Genomic DNA, 16445 nt, shown 5'->3' on the forward strand with positions numbered 1-16445 from the left:
ACGTTAAATAGTATGTAATCTACAATAGCCAGACACGTTAAATAGTATATATAGTATACAAAAAAAAAATGACTAAATCCAAATAAAAACAAACAATTAATTAACAATTAAAGAAAGTTTGATGGGAAAGTGGTGGATATACTTATATAGGTTCGATGCACCTCCTATATAATTCAGTTTCAATTAATTATGATTAAAAATAGTCGGTAGCAAATAAACACATGAAAAGTTGGTTACATTCAATTTAAACCTTTTATATCAACAGAAAAGACACATGCATATAAATTAAGACAATCATATCGGCTCAAATGCAAGCAATCAATTATGAATGTAAACTACAACAAAACCTAATCCAATTTTTGAAGGAGAAATTCAATTTATTAATTGTAAACAATTTTGGACTGATTTGATATGTTCCTGTCTTCTTCTTGTCTTTGTGTTTACAATTAAAAATAATTAAAAATTACAGCCTCAACACATTCATTACATATAACAACAGCTTTTGCATCTTGACATGATTCATCATACCAAATATATATGATCCATGTAAATGGTGTTATGCAAACCAGTCACAGCCCCATTTTAGCCTTTAATTTGTCTAAATTCCCTATTCTGATTATTATTCAGTCTAGAATTTTCTCACCAGTGGAAAACAGGTTCCAAACAAGAGTCCCAATGAGGTACAACACAACAGCCACCTTGAAGACATCATCCCAGGTACCTGAAACATATCATTCCTTATGTCATGTCTTGAAGATATATAGTATTTATTATTATTATTATTATTATTATTAGTTAAGTAATTAGTAATGATTTATGAAGTTACCATTCTGGAGTATATAACCAGTTGCAGCTGTACCAAAGACTCCAGCAAGTACTCCTGCTGTGTTAGACAGCCCCAACAAGACTCCCTGGCAAGTCAAAAAAGGATTAGTAAAAGTCAACTAAAATTATGAGATGCATTATCTCATCTGTGATGAAATTATAAATTAGAATTATTACTAACCGCATATCGGGGTCCAATGTCTTGGTGATTGGAGTAAAGGCCAGATTGAGAGAATGCATCAGATCCCTGCCACATAACGCTTTTTAGTATAATTGAAAGTTATAATGTTTGTGTTGATTTAAGGGATAAAAAAAAAAATCGAGACCTGACTGCAAGCCATACAAAGCACTGCCATTGCAGGTGTCTTGACACGGCTCAGCTGTGTAAGAAAGAAAGCAGGGCCCAAGAATCCGATCGACTGCATTATCTACATACATATTGGAAACATTTCACATAATTAAATTCAATGTTATGGTAATCATAAAAATTTTAAAAAACAAAAACAGTATGTTTAGTTTACCTTACGAACAGTGGTAATTGAAAAACCTCGGCTAACAAGTGTGTCTGCAATCCAACCTCCAATGTTGGCAAACACAGCCATGGTCAACCATGGCAATACACATAACAGTCCGGATTCAGTAAGGTTAAACTTTAACACCTGGGGCAAAAATAATATGTTAGTTTAGTTGATCTGAAAATATAATTAAATAGAATAGTATTGTAATTTGTACCTGGTTATAGTAAGTAGGCATCCATGTGAGAAGAATAAAAGTTCCCCAATTGTGACAAAAGTGGGAGACAATGAGAGCCCAAACAGGTGCTTTTGATAATATAAGTCTCCATGGAATTTCAGTCACGGGTTCCTTTGAGACACTGCCACCTAAGATATACTTCTTTTCCTCTGCACTAAGCTCAGGGTCATCTGTTGGTGAACTATGAGCCTGAAAAGTCAAAGTCAAAGTCAAACCCAAAATTTTGCTACATTAATATTGAATATCCTTTAAGGGTCTGTTTGATAGGATGCAATGGAAGGGTATGAGCAAGGTAACGGGAATGGGTCTGTTATCTTGAAGGAATGGAAACGGAATGTGTCATGTAAACATGTAGTTTGTTAGAAAATTAATTGATAAATAAATAAAGATGTTATTTTATAGATAGAAACTATAGTTAAATAAAAATATATATATCGGTAAATAAATTAATATTGTTTGATAAATTATTAAATACCATCAAAATTTAAATAAATATTATTGGTAGTTATTCTTTGGAAATGAGAAATGAGAAATAATGATTTAATTGAATAAAATAAAAACATCCCTCCCCCATGGGAGAAGGAATGCTTCATTAAGCATTCCATTCCTAACTGACAAACAAAGGAGAATTTTTTTAATTCCATTCCATTCCCTTTCGGGTTACTGCATTGCATATCCTTATATTATTATTACCAAACGAAGTGAAATAAAAATTGGTGGCAAAAGACGTACTTTGGCCAGCCAGAAAGCAAACCAGACACTTCCAAGGGAACCAAAGGAGTAGAATACAGATGGCCATGCAAACTTTTGAATCAAAATGGGCGATACACCCAAACCTATAACAGAGCCTAGATACATTCCACTGTACACCAATGCCAATGATCTACTTCTTTCCGAGACTGGAATCCATTTGCTGAGTATGTTATTCATAGCAGGCATTGCAACACCCTGTAAAAGTAAAACACGCACCCACTGTTTGTCTCTGTTTCTGTTTTGGTTCAATATGAATGAAAATTGGATACCAACCTCACCAATTCCCATGAAAGCACGCATTACAAGCAAGAAAGGAAGTCCGATTTTGGCAGCAATTGGAGTTAAAACCGTTGCAACCGACCACCAGATCACTCCAAAACCCAGTACTTGTTTACCACCAATCTTGTCTGCCCATATACCTCCAACAATCTACTACCCCAAAAAACACATTCACATACACAAAAAATTAAATATAAATTTATTCAACACTTTTTCCCATTACCCAGCTTTGATATATATATATATATATATATATATATATATATATATATATATATATATATATATATATATATATATATATATAACCACAGTGTATTTTCATCATTTTATCGATTTAGACACTTAACTATTATTACCTTTTATCATTTTAGCTACTGAACTATTACATTACAATTTTATCTAGTATTATAATAAAGGAAAATTGTGGGGAAAAGCAACATACTTTTACTCTCACTACCAATATTATCAATGTGCTTGATCTTTTTTTCATAGTGTACATATGTTGCTAATTGCTATTATGGATAAGGAAATGTAAGTATATTGCTATTACGGGTAGAAAATAAAGTACATCTTACAAGTTTTAGGCTACATAGCTCAAGCGCTGTTATCCGTAATAAGTGTAAGTATATTGCTATTATGGGTAACAAAATTAAGTACACTGCCCATATTGGTAAAAATAGTGAAGTACATTGCTATTTCCTGCAACTTGCGCTTATAATTAATCGTTAATAGATAATACGGACTAGTTTTGAGACTAAATCAATAAAATAGTAAAAGTACGTTGTGCTTTTCAGTATTTTGTCTTTTTCCAAAATCCGGGAAAACCGATTTATCAAAACTGTTCAATTAACCACTATAATTTGATAAAATAGTGAAAGTAAGTTGTGCTTTTTTGTATTTTGCCCAACAAAATGCATACAAGAGTTATATGGAAACTAGAAAATACTCTCAGACCTGAGTAAGTAAATAACCCCAGAAGAAAGAAGACTGAATTAGACCAACTGTAGCACTGTTCCAGTTAAACTCCTTTGACATAGGCAGTATTGCTATGCTCATATTGACCTGAAATAATTATTTATAGATATAAGCAGTAATGATTATTAACACCAAATAAAATCATTTATTACCCTGATGCATAATAAACTATTAAAAAAAAAAAAAAAACTCACACGGTCCATATTGCATAGCAGAAATGCAGAAAAGCAAAGAAGTACTATCACCCAACGCTTTGGAAACTGATTTGTTTCTTGTATTTCTCCGACTAAAACAGCCTCACTTGCTCCTCCTTCTGATGATACTACAAGTGAATCCAGATCTGTTCCTGCCACGTCATACTCCTCAGATTTATAGTTTGCCCGAATTCTATTAATTGTAGCATGACGTGGTTGCAGGGGCTGCCTATTGAATATACTGTTATGTTTTAGCTGTTCCGGTTTAATCCAATTGCATCTTGCTATTCGTCTATGATTTCTGATTTGGAACTTTTTGCTTTCTTGTGGGGTTGTTGAAAGATGAACACCATGAGAAGATATGGAATGAAAGTGGATCTTCTTTAGACTATATACTTTTTCTGAATACATGTTCCTATGCACATGTTGCGCAGAAGAAAAGCTTAATTTCTCTGCTCTTTGATATGCTGTATCTTGTTCAGGTTTATGAATTCTACCTGAAATAAAACATTGTCCATGGATAAGCATAATCATTATAGAGATTATGAATGAGCTATGTACAAATATTCACATGTATAGAATAGTTCTGCTTCTGCCCTAATTCCATGAGGGAAACAACATCTATATGTTTAATCAAGACTAACATTACAAGTGACATACAATTCAAGTTCCAAAAGGCCCAAAACCTACATTTTCTATATCCTTACTTTAACAGCAGCAATGTGAGATTAAGAAACATTACACGCCCACACCAAGGCATGCAAATAGATGACAGAAACTGCATTTTCTATATCGTTACTCAAACAAATGGAACAGGTCAAGCTCTGTGAGAAATTAGGGCGCTAATGGCCATTTTTTACCGCATAATCTACATAAAGTTGGTATTTGAAGAGTTTATTGCAGATTCACACTAATTCATCTCTCTTGTCTAGAAGAATTCTGATTAACATAAAAAATGAATTGCTATTCAAGTGAGGAAAACTAAATGTATGAATATGATGTACAAAAGATTCATCAAGCACATTTACACACGAAAAATCCTTCATACTAACAATAACTCTATCCTAATTCAACAACGGATTAAGAATAAGTGATAACTACATATCATTACCTGAGCTGATGAAAGATGTGAAGTTCCGGTGAGATATAACGGCGCCGATGGCCATTTCTGACCGGATAGACTACACAAATCTGGAATTCGAAGAATTTATTTCAGAATTACACCATAATTTGACACGCTATGTCTAGTCTAGAGTGAGAGGAAGAGGATAAACCCTGCAGAAATGTTTTTCTTCATACGAATTTTGGACACCAAAAATTGAATTTAAATTTTTATTTTTTTTCTCAGATTTAAAAAAAAGGGGACAAAAAATATCTTGTGACAAAGATACTAATAAGAGGCTGAGGAACTGACACGTGTCCAGTCATGCAGAGGATTTCTTATTTTGGTACAATATTATCCCTGGCTGAAGCAAGATTTACGTGGTTGTTTCCTTAAAAGGATGTGAAATGAAGGGCAGTTTGGGTATTTGTGAGAAAGGGATATTCCTTGTTGAGCTAGGGTTTTAGATAGGGTAAAAATTTTACAACCGTAATACCTTGCAATTAAACCTGGCAATTTCAAACATAAAAACACGAATATGTGTGCGACACGACACGATACGAATACATTTTAAAAATTGAGATAAAACTTATTTTTCACCGTGTAATCGTATCGTGTTAAATTTGTTGCTGATACGTTTTCATGATACGAATGCACGAAGTATCAGGTCTACTTGCAATATAGAAAACATTTTTATTCTTAATTAAGTAGTGCTGAGATAATAGTGCATTTTGCTTATCGATCCTGATTGTTTATTTTATTGATTGAAATATGGAATAACACTTTACATAATATAAATTATCGTTTAATTATTTGTGCGAATGATAAGAAATTATCATTTTAACAAATATTTATTAGAAGGTAGTGTATGTTTGTGACCTCATTGACGATAACCATATAAAGTATTTGTATTAACTTATTAATATGCATTGCCTTTTTTTATATAGATTATTTATGATAATATTTTCCTTTTTAAAGGGTTTTATGTAAAAAATCTCCTTATTTTAAGAATTTTTTTTGATAAAGTTCTAAATCTTTTTTTTTTTCTGAACAAAAAAGTTCCGATTATTTAATATTTTGTCCAAATTAATGAAAAAAATATTTTTTTGTATTTTAACAGGAAATGACAAATTATGTGATTTTCCAAAATAATGAGATTTTTTTTTAAATAGAACTTTATCGGAAATTTTCCCATAATAATGGGATTTTTTTGTTGCATAAAACCTCCTTTTAAACTCATATTCACATACTAAGTTATAACTTGTGTGTTGCACGGTTGACAAAGTAAGATAACATTAAAACTTTAAAAAAATCCCAAATTTAATTAAAAAGAATTTCACATTTTTACATCATTTATGAAAACGTTACTGCAACATGATTATCTACACATTCATATTAAAATCATATAATTTTCATTAGGATTTTTTTTTACTAAATGACATGAGTTAAATGCTTAATCTAGACACAACTTCCATCATGAACACAATTTAACTAATAAAATATTCCTTAACTTACACAAAACATACGTATGACGACAAATAAAATGAATTCGATTAGGTTTGCATGTCTGCGGGTGGTGCTTAAGTTTGTGAGCCCACCTTTAATCCTATTCTAGTTGTCGAATGCAATAGGCTAAAAATAATTGTCTCAACGTTAAATAGATAAATTAAAAGTGTCAAAGGTGATACCTACTTTTACCTAAACATATATCAAAATACATTTAAGTATAAAGAATAACATTAATCACAAAAATACCAAAGTAAAAATGTAACACCATGTTTATTAAATAAATAAATAGACAAAATACAAAATAATGAATGAATAGTATCCCTAAAATCAATAATAATATAACAAGGTGTTGGTCTCGTGGAGTTAACTGTTGCTATTATAGAAGCTGAGGGTTAAAAAGTCATAATTGAGTGTTTGGGGGTTAAAATGTAATCTTCGGATTTAATTTGAAAAGGATTTTAAAAGTGAGGGTATGCTCGGTAATTATTAGGACTTATAGTGAATGGATTTTGGGAAAACAAGGGCTAAAGGGTAAATATGGAGTTGCATTGTAATGGATTAAGAAGGAGGGACCGCATGTGCCAATATGGGTGAAGTTTTAAATTGGGACGAGAACTTAAGGACCCGTCATTTACGTGTTATGAAGCACCACCAAGGCAAACCCTAACCCTAGCTCTCCCAACAGCTGCCACATTGTGCTCTTCTCTAGCCGCCACCCACAACCTCTCCAACTGGTCGTTGTCGCTGCTTCCTAGCCATTATCGAAGTCGCAAGCCACTGATTCCCTCTCGTTTTCCGACCAGACGAAGTTCCGAGCGACGCCGAGGCGGTTGAAGACGACGTAGGGTTGTGTGTTGTCATTCTCGGACGCGCCTTCGCCTCTTCTGCCGCTTCAATGTCACCGTCGCCGCCTTTTCGAGCAGCTATAGCGGGGGATGTCCTCCTCCGACTGCCTTATGTCGCCACGAGGTTCCGAGCACAAATCGCCGCCTACCGCCACAAGATTTCCGATAGGGTTTGTTTTCCATGTTCAGCTCGTGTGTTGCATGTTTTGGTGTTGTTGTACAAGTGTGGGTGTGCTCACTGACCGGAAACCATGGAAAAAACAACGATGGCTGCCAACCATGCTGGTTGCCACCTTATACCACCGTCGGCCACCACAAGGGTGGTTGTGCGTGAGTGTATGTGTGTGTTATATTGGGTGTATGAGTGTGTTATTTGGGATATTATGATGTATAATGTATTGAATGTCCAGAAATTTCACACCCCAAAACCAAGAACGGCGGAAACGTTCTGAGGCGGAGGACGTCATGTACAGTATCACAACACAGTATAATAGTAAACAAGTAAACAACATCATCCATTGCATTAAATATATAATTTTAATACAAGTGTGTTCTGTAGTATATAAGACACCAAAACATGAATCAAAATATAAGATGAGTCTTGTATGCGCTCCATCTTCTCAAAAGTTAGCATCGGTACCTGTCTACTGATGATATGAGAATACAAGTTATTTTGAAAGAGTTTATCAGCATTAAAGCTGGTGAGTTCATAAGTATTTAGTGTCTATGTTTGTATCAAAATGTTTGAATCGTTGTTTGAAGTACGAGTTTGTAAACGTTTGTAGTAAAAGTATGTGAATGTTTGTAAGTGTTTGTAACTCCTAGAAAATCCTATATTTTCTACTAAAAGTAGCCTTCTACCAAGGCACGCCTATTTTGTATGTTTGTTTCTTGTAAAGTGTGTAATTTTCCCAAGTGTAACTATCATTATCAAAATATACTTTGTACATTAATGTTTAAGTGAAGTAATCACCAAATAAATGTAAAGGGTAAATTAATGTAGTACTGTAGTGTTGTATTATAGGAACTACTGCTGTACTAACTACCTTAAACCGGATTTATATCAAGGTATTATGTAAATAATTGTACCATACTATCAACTGGAAAACACGACAATGTAAGTCGTCAAAAGGTATGACATTTGGCACCCGAAGACCTGCAGGTCCCGCTGTAGCTAGCAGCAAGGTGTAGGATAGTCAATCCAGTATAGATCTATATGCAAACTCACGCTCTCCCTTTAGGAGAGTCTGGTCACAAATCGGGCCATGACAATAAAGGCATGCTCCGATACAGTGGATCACATTTATGTTAAAGTATACTTGTATATGTAATGTATTGTTTCTCCCCATAGTATCGTTGTATATGTTCTAATCATAGTATAGTTGTATATGTTCTCATCCTAGTATAGTTGTATATGTTCTCATAGTAATAAGTAATGACTCATGAATGAACTGACTCTTGTATGCTTCATTGGACTAGAAGTAGTAAGTAGTATAACCCTAAACTATACCTATTATAGTTTATTAGTAGACTTGTTTGTATGACTGAATGTACTGAACTGAGATAAAAGTCTTTATATCTATCCATATATACATAATATATAACTAAGGATTCAACGATACTCGGACAAACAACCGGGTACTTTAAGACCACAACCAAACAAGGACAGGAAGTAAAGTGGGTTATCTCTCCTAAGTCCTTCAAACCTTATTTATATAACTATATATGTAGTAGACATGGTTTTAACAATATATAAGTTTGAAAATTGTACAAGAAAGGTTTAGTATACAAAAGTGAATTTGGTAAAGAGTTTTATATGTAAAATAGTTTGTTAAACAGTTTGAAGTCATTTGTTTGGTAAAACAGCTTAAAGTATGAAAAATCCATTTGCATGCTAGTTTTTAATCACATGTGATTGATCTAATACATAACATGGGTCCACTTGTATCCCCCCCCCCCCCCCCCCCCCGCGCATAAAGCATTTCAAAGGTTGGATGAACGGATGGTATAGGATGCTAAGTGTCAAGTGAAGGCTTGAGCACACACACGGATCCTGTTTATCATATAATAACACATATATGTATACAATTAGTCATTTAACAAGTAATTAACCAAGTTAAGACACCCTGGGACAAGGAAAAACACTTTGATTCAAGTGATAGAAGTACCAAGGGTTGCATCTAAGGATTGTATGGCCACTTAAGGGAGTTTTTATTTCCATGTCGTATGTTTCTTGTGGTTTTCGGTCCATATGGCTTTCGGTCCATATAGCTTTCGGTCCAAGAGGTTTTCGGTCCAAATGTTGGCCGAAACCTCTTGTTCTTTGATGCATAAGGTGATTTCCAAGGGCTTTCATCAAGCAATTAAGTGTTCTAGACTCAATACGAAGCATTAGGAAGGCTTGAAGTCAAAAAGACACCTTTCTTTAGGGTTTTTCGGTTTAAGGAGATGCACTAACCGAAAACCCCTTTTGTTCTTGGAAAAATGACGCTTTCAAGGCTCTAAATTAAGTATCCTTACTAGATAACAAGTATAGGAGATAGATACTTACAATATGGAAGAAAAGAAGGTGATTTTCGACCCAAAACACTAGTGTGTGTTCTTGGTGTAACTAAGAACACTTGAAGATCTACATAAATGGAATGATTTCATGGATGAAATCATGAAGAAACACTTGAATATGGGAGGAATCAACTAGATAGGGTAAGAAACACTTACATTTTAAAGGTTTAGAAGGAAAAATCGGATGATACTTGAGAGGATTTCGGTTCTTGTTCTTAAAAGAGTGAAAAAGTGACAAATATGGCTAAGTGTCATATATATACTCATGGGGTTTTCGGCCCAAATAGTGTTTGGACCGAAAACTCCTAACTCTTGGAGTTTTTGCGAAAATGATGCAAAATGAACCTAAGGCATCCTCTCTCCTGTTATTCTTTGAAGTACTAAGCTTTAAAACACTTAAATTGACTCCCAAAATGATTAACAGATAGCAGAAACATTTCTGATTTCTATTGAAGTGAATGATTGTTCAGAATAGAAATTTCGGGTTGTTACAGGAAAACCCGAAGGAAACCTACCACCACCACTATGAAGTGGTGGCTGCCGCCCCTACCACCACCAACTATCGTGTTGGGGTGGTGTTGTGCATTTGAGTGTGAGTGGATTGTTATTTGAGATATGCTTGGACATGTTTTGGATCAAGGAAATTCATAACCACCATCATGAGGTGGTGGCTGCCGCCATGAGCCGCCGCTGACCACCACTATCCGAGGTGGTAGTGGGTGTCTAAATTCAAAAAGCCACGTTAACTACAAGAATTGAACTGGGATGTACAAGGATTGAACAGAGGCATCGCTTTTTCCAATTGGTTTGTATTCATGTTTGTTTAAAATGTAACACTAATTATATATAACTATTAACAGCCATTTTTTTGGGGCCCCAATCCAACGATGGGCCCTAAGCCGTCGTCCAGCTTGCCCACCCCCATGAGTCGGGCCTAAAGGGGGGGGGGGGGGGGGGTCACGCATCTTCTAGTCTACCACATCAGAGGTCATGTGGAGTTTGTGCTACCATACCGAATAGCCTTATATAATATATAAATCATATAATGTCTTAGAAGTAGAAGTTGAAGTTGAACCAAATGGTCTGATATTTTAGCTCTCTTTTGTCTTTCTTAATTGAAAAAATAACTGGAACATAATGCATTTACAAAAATGAGTAATAACTTTGTTAATCGCTCGTACGATTCCATGATATACTATAGGTGTTTGCTTGGTGGACAATTTTCCAATGTGTTTTATGAGCTTATTTATGATTCATAAATTTGTGCACTGCATACAATAGTTAATTGGTCCATAATTAGCCGCATCTTTTTCTATATTTGTCATTATTGATCAACAACTTTCTATCAACAAGTTAAAAAGTTTCTATAAATACACATACACACTAAATTATAGTGGAAACAGCTCATTGTTCATGGTTCAAGCAAAAATGTTCTAGTTCATGAAGATTCCATAAGATATTGATTACAAAATGAAAACAAGTGAGATTTTTTCGGTAATCAAATGTAATTTACTAATTCATCATTGATCATATGGCATTTACATAATGAAATCTTTTTTTTTTTTTTTCATGAGTTTTTGTATGTAACGGTTATTATATTTTTTCTTTATTACCGATAATCAGGCATTTAATCTTTTTGAAATATGTAAATAGATTGTTATTTATTTTATTATATAAAATAAAAATATTGGTAGATTATATTGTTCATCCATGTATAGATTTTGTTTTGTAAACAACTTGTAACCATTTTGTGTATAAAAACAAAAAAGAAATTTTGTCATGAGAAATATCTTTTATTCGCTTGTTTACCAAAGATGATGGATGAACAAACCCAACTCAGAATTCAAAAGAATCTAAAAGGACCGACTGTTTCAGTTCAAATATAATGCCCAAAGTGAATAACCACCACCTAAATCACTTTTTCCCATACATGGACTCCACCTTCCCATCATTCCCACCAAGCAACAAATACTTATCTTTCCTAGTCAAATTGGTGCACTCAAATCCAAGAACACCACCCAAAACTTTCTGCACGTGATTCGCCACCTCAATCGCCGATTTCCCACCACCCTTCACCGTCATCTCCGCCGGCAACCTCTCAAGAAACGTAATCTCATAAGTCGGACTCGGGTTCATGAAATAAAAATACGGGTCCCAAAACTTAACCCCACGAACCGTCGTCCCATTAAACATATTCTGCTTCAAATCCATTGCCACCGGAACAATCCTATCACTCAACTCAGCAAACAACGCACTGAACCGCAACAAAAACGGTTCACGACAAGTCGTCCCTTCCGGGCACACAACCAGGTCACCTTTCTGAAGCAATTCTTTGATCCGGGCAGCGTCGGTTTCCCGGTCACGGGTTAGGGCAATTGCGGGGATCGGAGACATGAAGCGTGAGAGTTTGCTTACACTGTATGTGACACAGAAGGGTTTGCGACCTAAGGCAATGGCGATTATGATGGGGTCCAGGGCGGTTCGGTGGTTGCAGACGTAGAGGTTTCCGGGGGTGCCCGGGGATGGAGCTGGTGGTGGGTTGCCGCGGATTACGAGCTTGATACCGAGCATGCCGTAGGTGTAACGGACGATTCGCTCCGGGAGTGGGAGATTGAAGTAGACACGGATGAGGGATAGGATGAATCCGAATGGGAGCCAGATGTATGTGATTAGGGCGTTGAATGGAGTCGGCCGTTGGACTAGCCGCCCGTCGTGGAAGATTAATCGGCTTTTCAGGCGGTCGCGGCCTACTATCGTCGCTGATTCGTCTTTCGGCACCATGAAAGCTGTCTGCAATTCAAGTCACAAATAAGAAAATAATAAATAATAAATTCATTGTGGTCTTCAAATTACGTGATTAATAATGGGATAACCAAAAGTTTTATCGGATACGTATTGTATACCGTTTTTAAGCAACCTTTTCAAATTTCAATAACGAAGAAATGTTTTTTTAATGTATTACGTATAATCTTAAATAGAATAAAACTTGTTTATTCCCCATAAATAATAAAGCATTAAAGGACAAAATATATTAGGTTGGGTTGGTGACTTCTAAAGGTTGTTGTGTATATGTTGAGTAAGAAAAAAAAAAAAAGATTTGTTGATTAAAAGGTTGGGCTGGTTGTATTATCTCTTAATTACTTAAGATACTAAATAAAAAGACCCATCAGTAATCATAGACTTAAAATTCCATTCGGGTCAGAAATCCGGTTCAATCTACTGTCCTCCAAGTCAACTCAGGTCTATGGGTCCATGGCTACAAGAATAATTAGAGGTAATATTTATTTAATCGACACAACAAAGAAAGAAAGGGACTAGTACATGGTAGTGGGCCTAGATCTTTCTTTCCAAGGGTTGGGATTGGGATTGGGATTGGGATTGGGGTTGGGGTTGATAATTAAACAAGCTATCTACTACCGTCTTCTTTAATTCCTTAGTTGTTATTACAAATGTACCAACACCCAAACTTTACACCGTTTTATCAGATCTCCAACCACCATCGCTTCACAAATTAATGTGTACAGTTTGGGAATCAATAATGCACCGAAAATACAGACCAGATAAGTACTATTACCCTGTTACTGTACCCTCACATTCTAGTCAGTTTCTTACAGCTTCTTGTCTCTCAATATATGGGCTGGGTTTCAGACCATGTCAACAATCAATTACATGATAATTTTAAGAATCTTTGTATACACTCCAGAATAATCCTTTTATAGTGCTTAAGCATAAACATGGGAAGACCTCAATTCTAGCATATTCTATACCACTTACCAATGGATCCATCAAAAGATGCGCTGCAATTTGGAGTTAATTTGGAAATGAAGCCTAAAACTTAGCTAAGATGATTGACATTTAATTGGAATTGAATATCACTTTTCAGTTACCAGTGGACTGATTCTTATATTATAAGCACCAATTTAGTTGGAAGCATTTAAAGTGAATATTATTACCTTGATGTTAGCTTTTCATGGAAAAAGAACGACATATAGTTGAGACCCGATCTAGAAAATAGAAATGCTTCTAAGCTTGAAGAATAGGCAAGAACAAATTAAGATATACATACCACTATCAATAATCCACACAAATTGCAAATTGGAAGAAATTGTATACATGCATAACAAAATAAAAAATGAAAGGATTATTATTATTTGTGATGCATTGTTTACTAAATTAATGATTAGGACATTTTTATGCTTTGTCCTGGCATAACTTGCATCATCTTTTACTTGTACCATAGAATTGATATTGAGTCAGGATAGCAAATCAACAAGTTAAAGCAACATATCTCCTCCATTCTTTCCAATATAAATTTCAATTTAGCACGGAAGAGTACTTTTAGTATGAAATGCGAACACTAACTGATAGTATGCAATGAAGGAAAGAGCACGATCTACTTTACTTTATTGGCACTAAAAATAACAAAAGCGGAAGTCGGTTTGTGCTTCGCCTTTGTAGATTATTATGTATTACGCCATTTAAATAGCTCCAAATAAACATAATAGACGCTAGACATTTCAAGAAAGTAACTGAAATTTGACTAACCTTGCAAACGGACATGAAATCGTGATCAGATTTCCGATCGCCAAGTCCGATATCAGGCGTATCTTCACCAAATTCCTTCAGGATCGCCAGCTTCTTCCATTTACCAACCAAAACACCAGGCTCCTTCACGAATCCTGTAGCTCTCTTCGTTTTCTCATTCACCTCGATCTCCGTTCCAAGCACCTTCTCCCCTCCCAAAAAATCCTTCACGAACGCATCCACCATTACTGTCGGATTCGCCGTTACAACTACTTTCCTCTCGCACCTATCAAAAACTTCAAAACTATCACTCCTTACGTCCGCCGCATAGAACCGCGGCAGAACGGCGCGTGACGCAAGCTCGATGTCCTTCACCTTGATCCCGGAGAAGGAGATGAAAATCAACATCTGTATAGCCAAAGCCTCCGAGATGAAGATGTAGGCGACAGCAACTATCGGAAACGAAAGTAACAGAGCAAGGCCGCGAAGGAGGCTGCCGGCTTCGATCGCTACAAGCATGTAGTATGGAAAAGCGGAGGTGGCTTTCAGCAGAGTTCCGTCAAGATCGGCCGCCACTGACTGGTGACTGATGGCGGAGACATCGCATTTCGAGATCGGTGGAAACGCCTTCTCGCCCAATTCCGGCTTCTGTAACGACATTTTCTCTCTGCGCTTCTGTAAGCAACTGAATGAAAGGAGAGAGGGGGAAGGGCTCCCTTTTAAATGTGGTGTGACACAACCTAAATGACCAAATTACCCCTTGAAGATAGGTGGGAAGTTTTCGCTGGATGTCAGTAAAATGACGAAAATGTCCTCAAGTGGTTGAGCGGTTTAATGCACCGGTAAGAAAGTTGACTGATAATTTGACTTTTGATTCTCTTTTACATTTATACTTTTTTTCAATTATGATGTTCGTGAACACAATCTTCTATATATGTTAATTAAGTTTTTTTTTTTTTTTTTTTTTTTTTTTTTTTTAAATACGATATAACTATTTTGAATTTGTTATAATTGTTTTATACTTTTACTAATGTTAAAATGCCATATCATTCGATCTTCATTTTTTTTATTAATATATTTATTATATTTTTTTAGTTATATAAAATTATAATCATTAATTTAAATGAATATGCGAAATTATATCACGTTATAATATGTCTTAATTTTATTTTAATTTTTATTCTAGTGTTATTAATTTAATGTAATTAGAATAAGAAATTTAAAATTAAAAATTAATAGATTGATAAGTGACATGTATTAACTAGTGGCATAATAGGGTGACATATGATAAAAATAGAATAAAATATGCATTGATTAGGAGACTTGATACAATGATATATGTCAAAATAAGATAAAAACTATTCTTTTGTTGGAATAGAAAGATTAAAAAATTGAAATTTTCTAAAAGATTTAATCACTTGACCACTTTCACATTCGGTTGTGTACACATATTTATAAGCTTCTATTTGACGCAAATTCTTCTAAAGTATATTATTATTTGGTTTTATGATAAGGATTATCGACATAAAAGTATATGAAAACTTCATTTTTAAGTTTTAAATGACCATTTAAAGTATTATTTTTTATCCATTAAATTATTAAACTTGAAATATACCAATTTAAAATATAATTTTATTTAAAATTATCAGGTTTCTAGTTATTATTATTGATGTGTACATTGACTTTTAATAGTCAAATGTTTTTATAACCACATGTATTGACTTTTGATAGTAAAGAGTTTTAAAAAAGAACGAAGTGTGTGATGTGCGCGACCGACTGAGCTCAAGTAAGTATTTCCCAAAGTACCCATACAATGTTATACTATGTTTATCAGTTTCAGTAGAACAGCATGCTAGAATAGGACTAAGGATTTAGGAGGATTTCTTACGTGCATGCTTTATGTGTTCCAGCCTTATGAAAATTGCATGCTAGAAATTGAGTAGACAGCAGTAGGATAGCCTATTTAGGTTATGCCTGATAGTATGAGTTCAGCATTGTATGCTAGCGCATTTTCTCGTTATGAGAATAGATTCTCTTGAGTAGTTCCTGTATCCGAATGATGCTTGCTTTGTGCTTTGTGGGACTCCAAGTGATGGGAGTTAGCCATTAGGTGAATACGTC

General features: G+C 34.8%; 2 protein-coding genes across 2 annotated transcripts; both read right to left on the minus strand.

The window, feature by feature from the left end:
- Positions 1 to 356: 356 nt before the first annotated feature.
- On the minus strand, positions 357 to 5104 carry ANTR2 (Major facilitator superfamily protein). Its single transcript, XM_078963645.1, has 11 exons — positions 4894 to 5104; positions 3783 to 4279; positions 3568 to 3675; positions 2605 to 2760; positions 2311 to 2526; positions 1558 to 1767; positions 1347 to 1484; positions 1152 to 1253; positions 1007 to 1072; positions 827 to 911; positions 357 to 721 (listed from the first exon to the last, which is right to left on the minus strand). The coding sequence occupies exons 1-11, from the start codon at positions 4946 to 4948 to the stop codon at positions 624 to 626; spliced, it is 1731 nt and encodes a 576-aa protein (XP_078819771.1). The 5' UTR covers positions 4949 to 5104; the 3' UTR covers positions 357 to 623.
- Positions 5105 to 11572: 6468 nt separating this feature from the next.
- LOC145004322 (putative glycerol-3-phosphate acyltransferase 8) lies at positions 11573 to 15025 on the minus strand. Its single transcript, XM_078963210.1, has 2 exons — positions 14346 to 15025; positions 11573 to 12590 (listed from the first exon to the last, which is right to left on the minus strand). Exons 1-2 carry the CDS (start codon positions 14982 to 14984, stop codon positions 11715 to 11717), a joined length of 1515 nt encoding a protein of 504 aa, XP_078819336.1. The 5' UTR covers positions 14985 to 15025; the 3' UTR covers positions 11573 to 11714.
- Positions 15026 to 16445: the final 1420 nt, after the last annotated feature.

The sequence above is a fragment of the Lactuca saligna genome, chromosome 7, assembly GCF_052625555.1.
Source record: "Lactuca saligna cultivar CGN05327 chromosome 7, ASM5262555v1, whole genome shotgun sequence".
In the NCBI taxonomy this organism is placed as follows: Eukaryota; Viridiplantae; Streptophyta; class Magnoliopsida; order Asterales; family Asteraceae; genus Lactuca; species Lactuca saligna.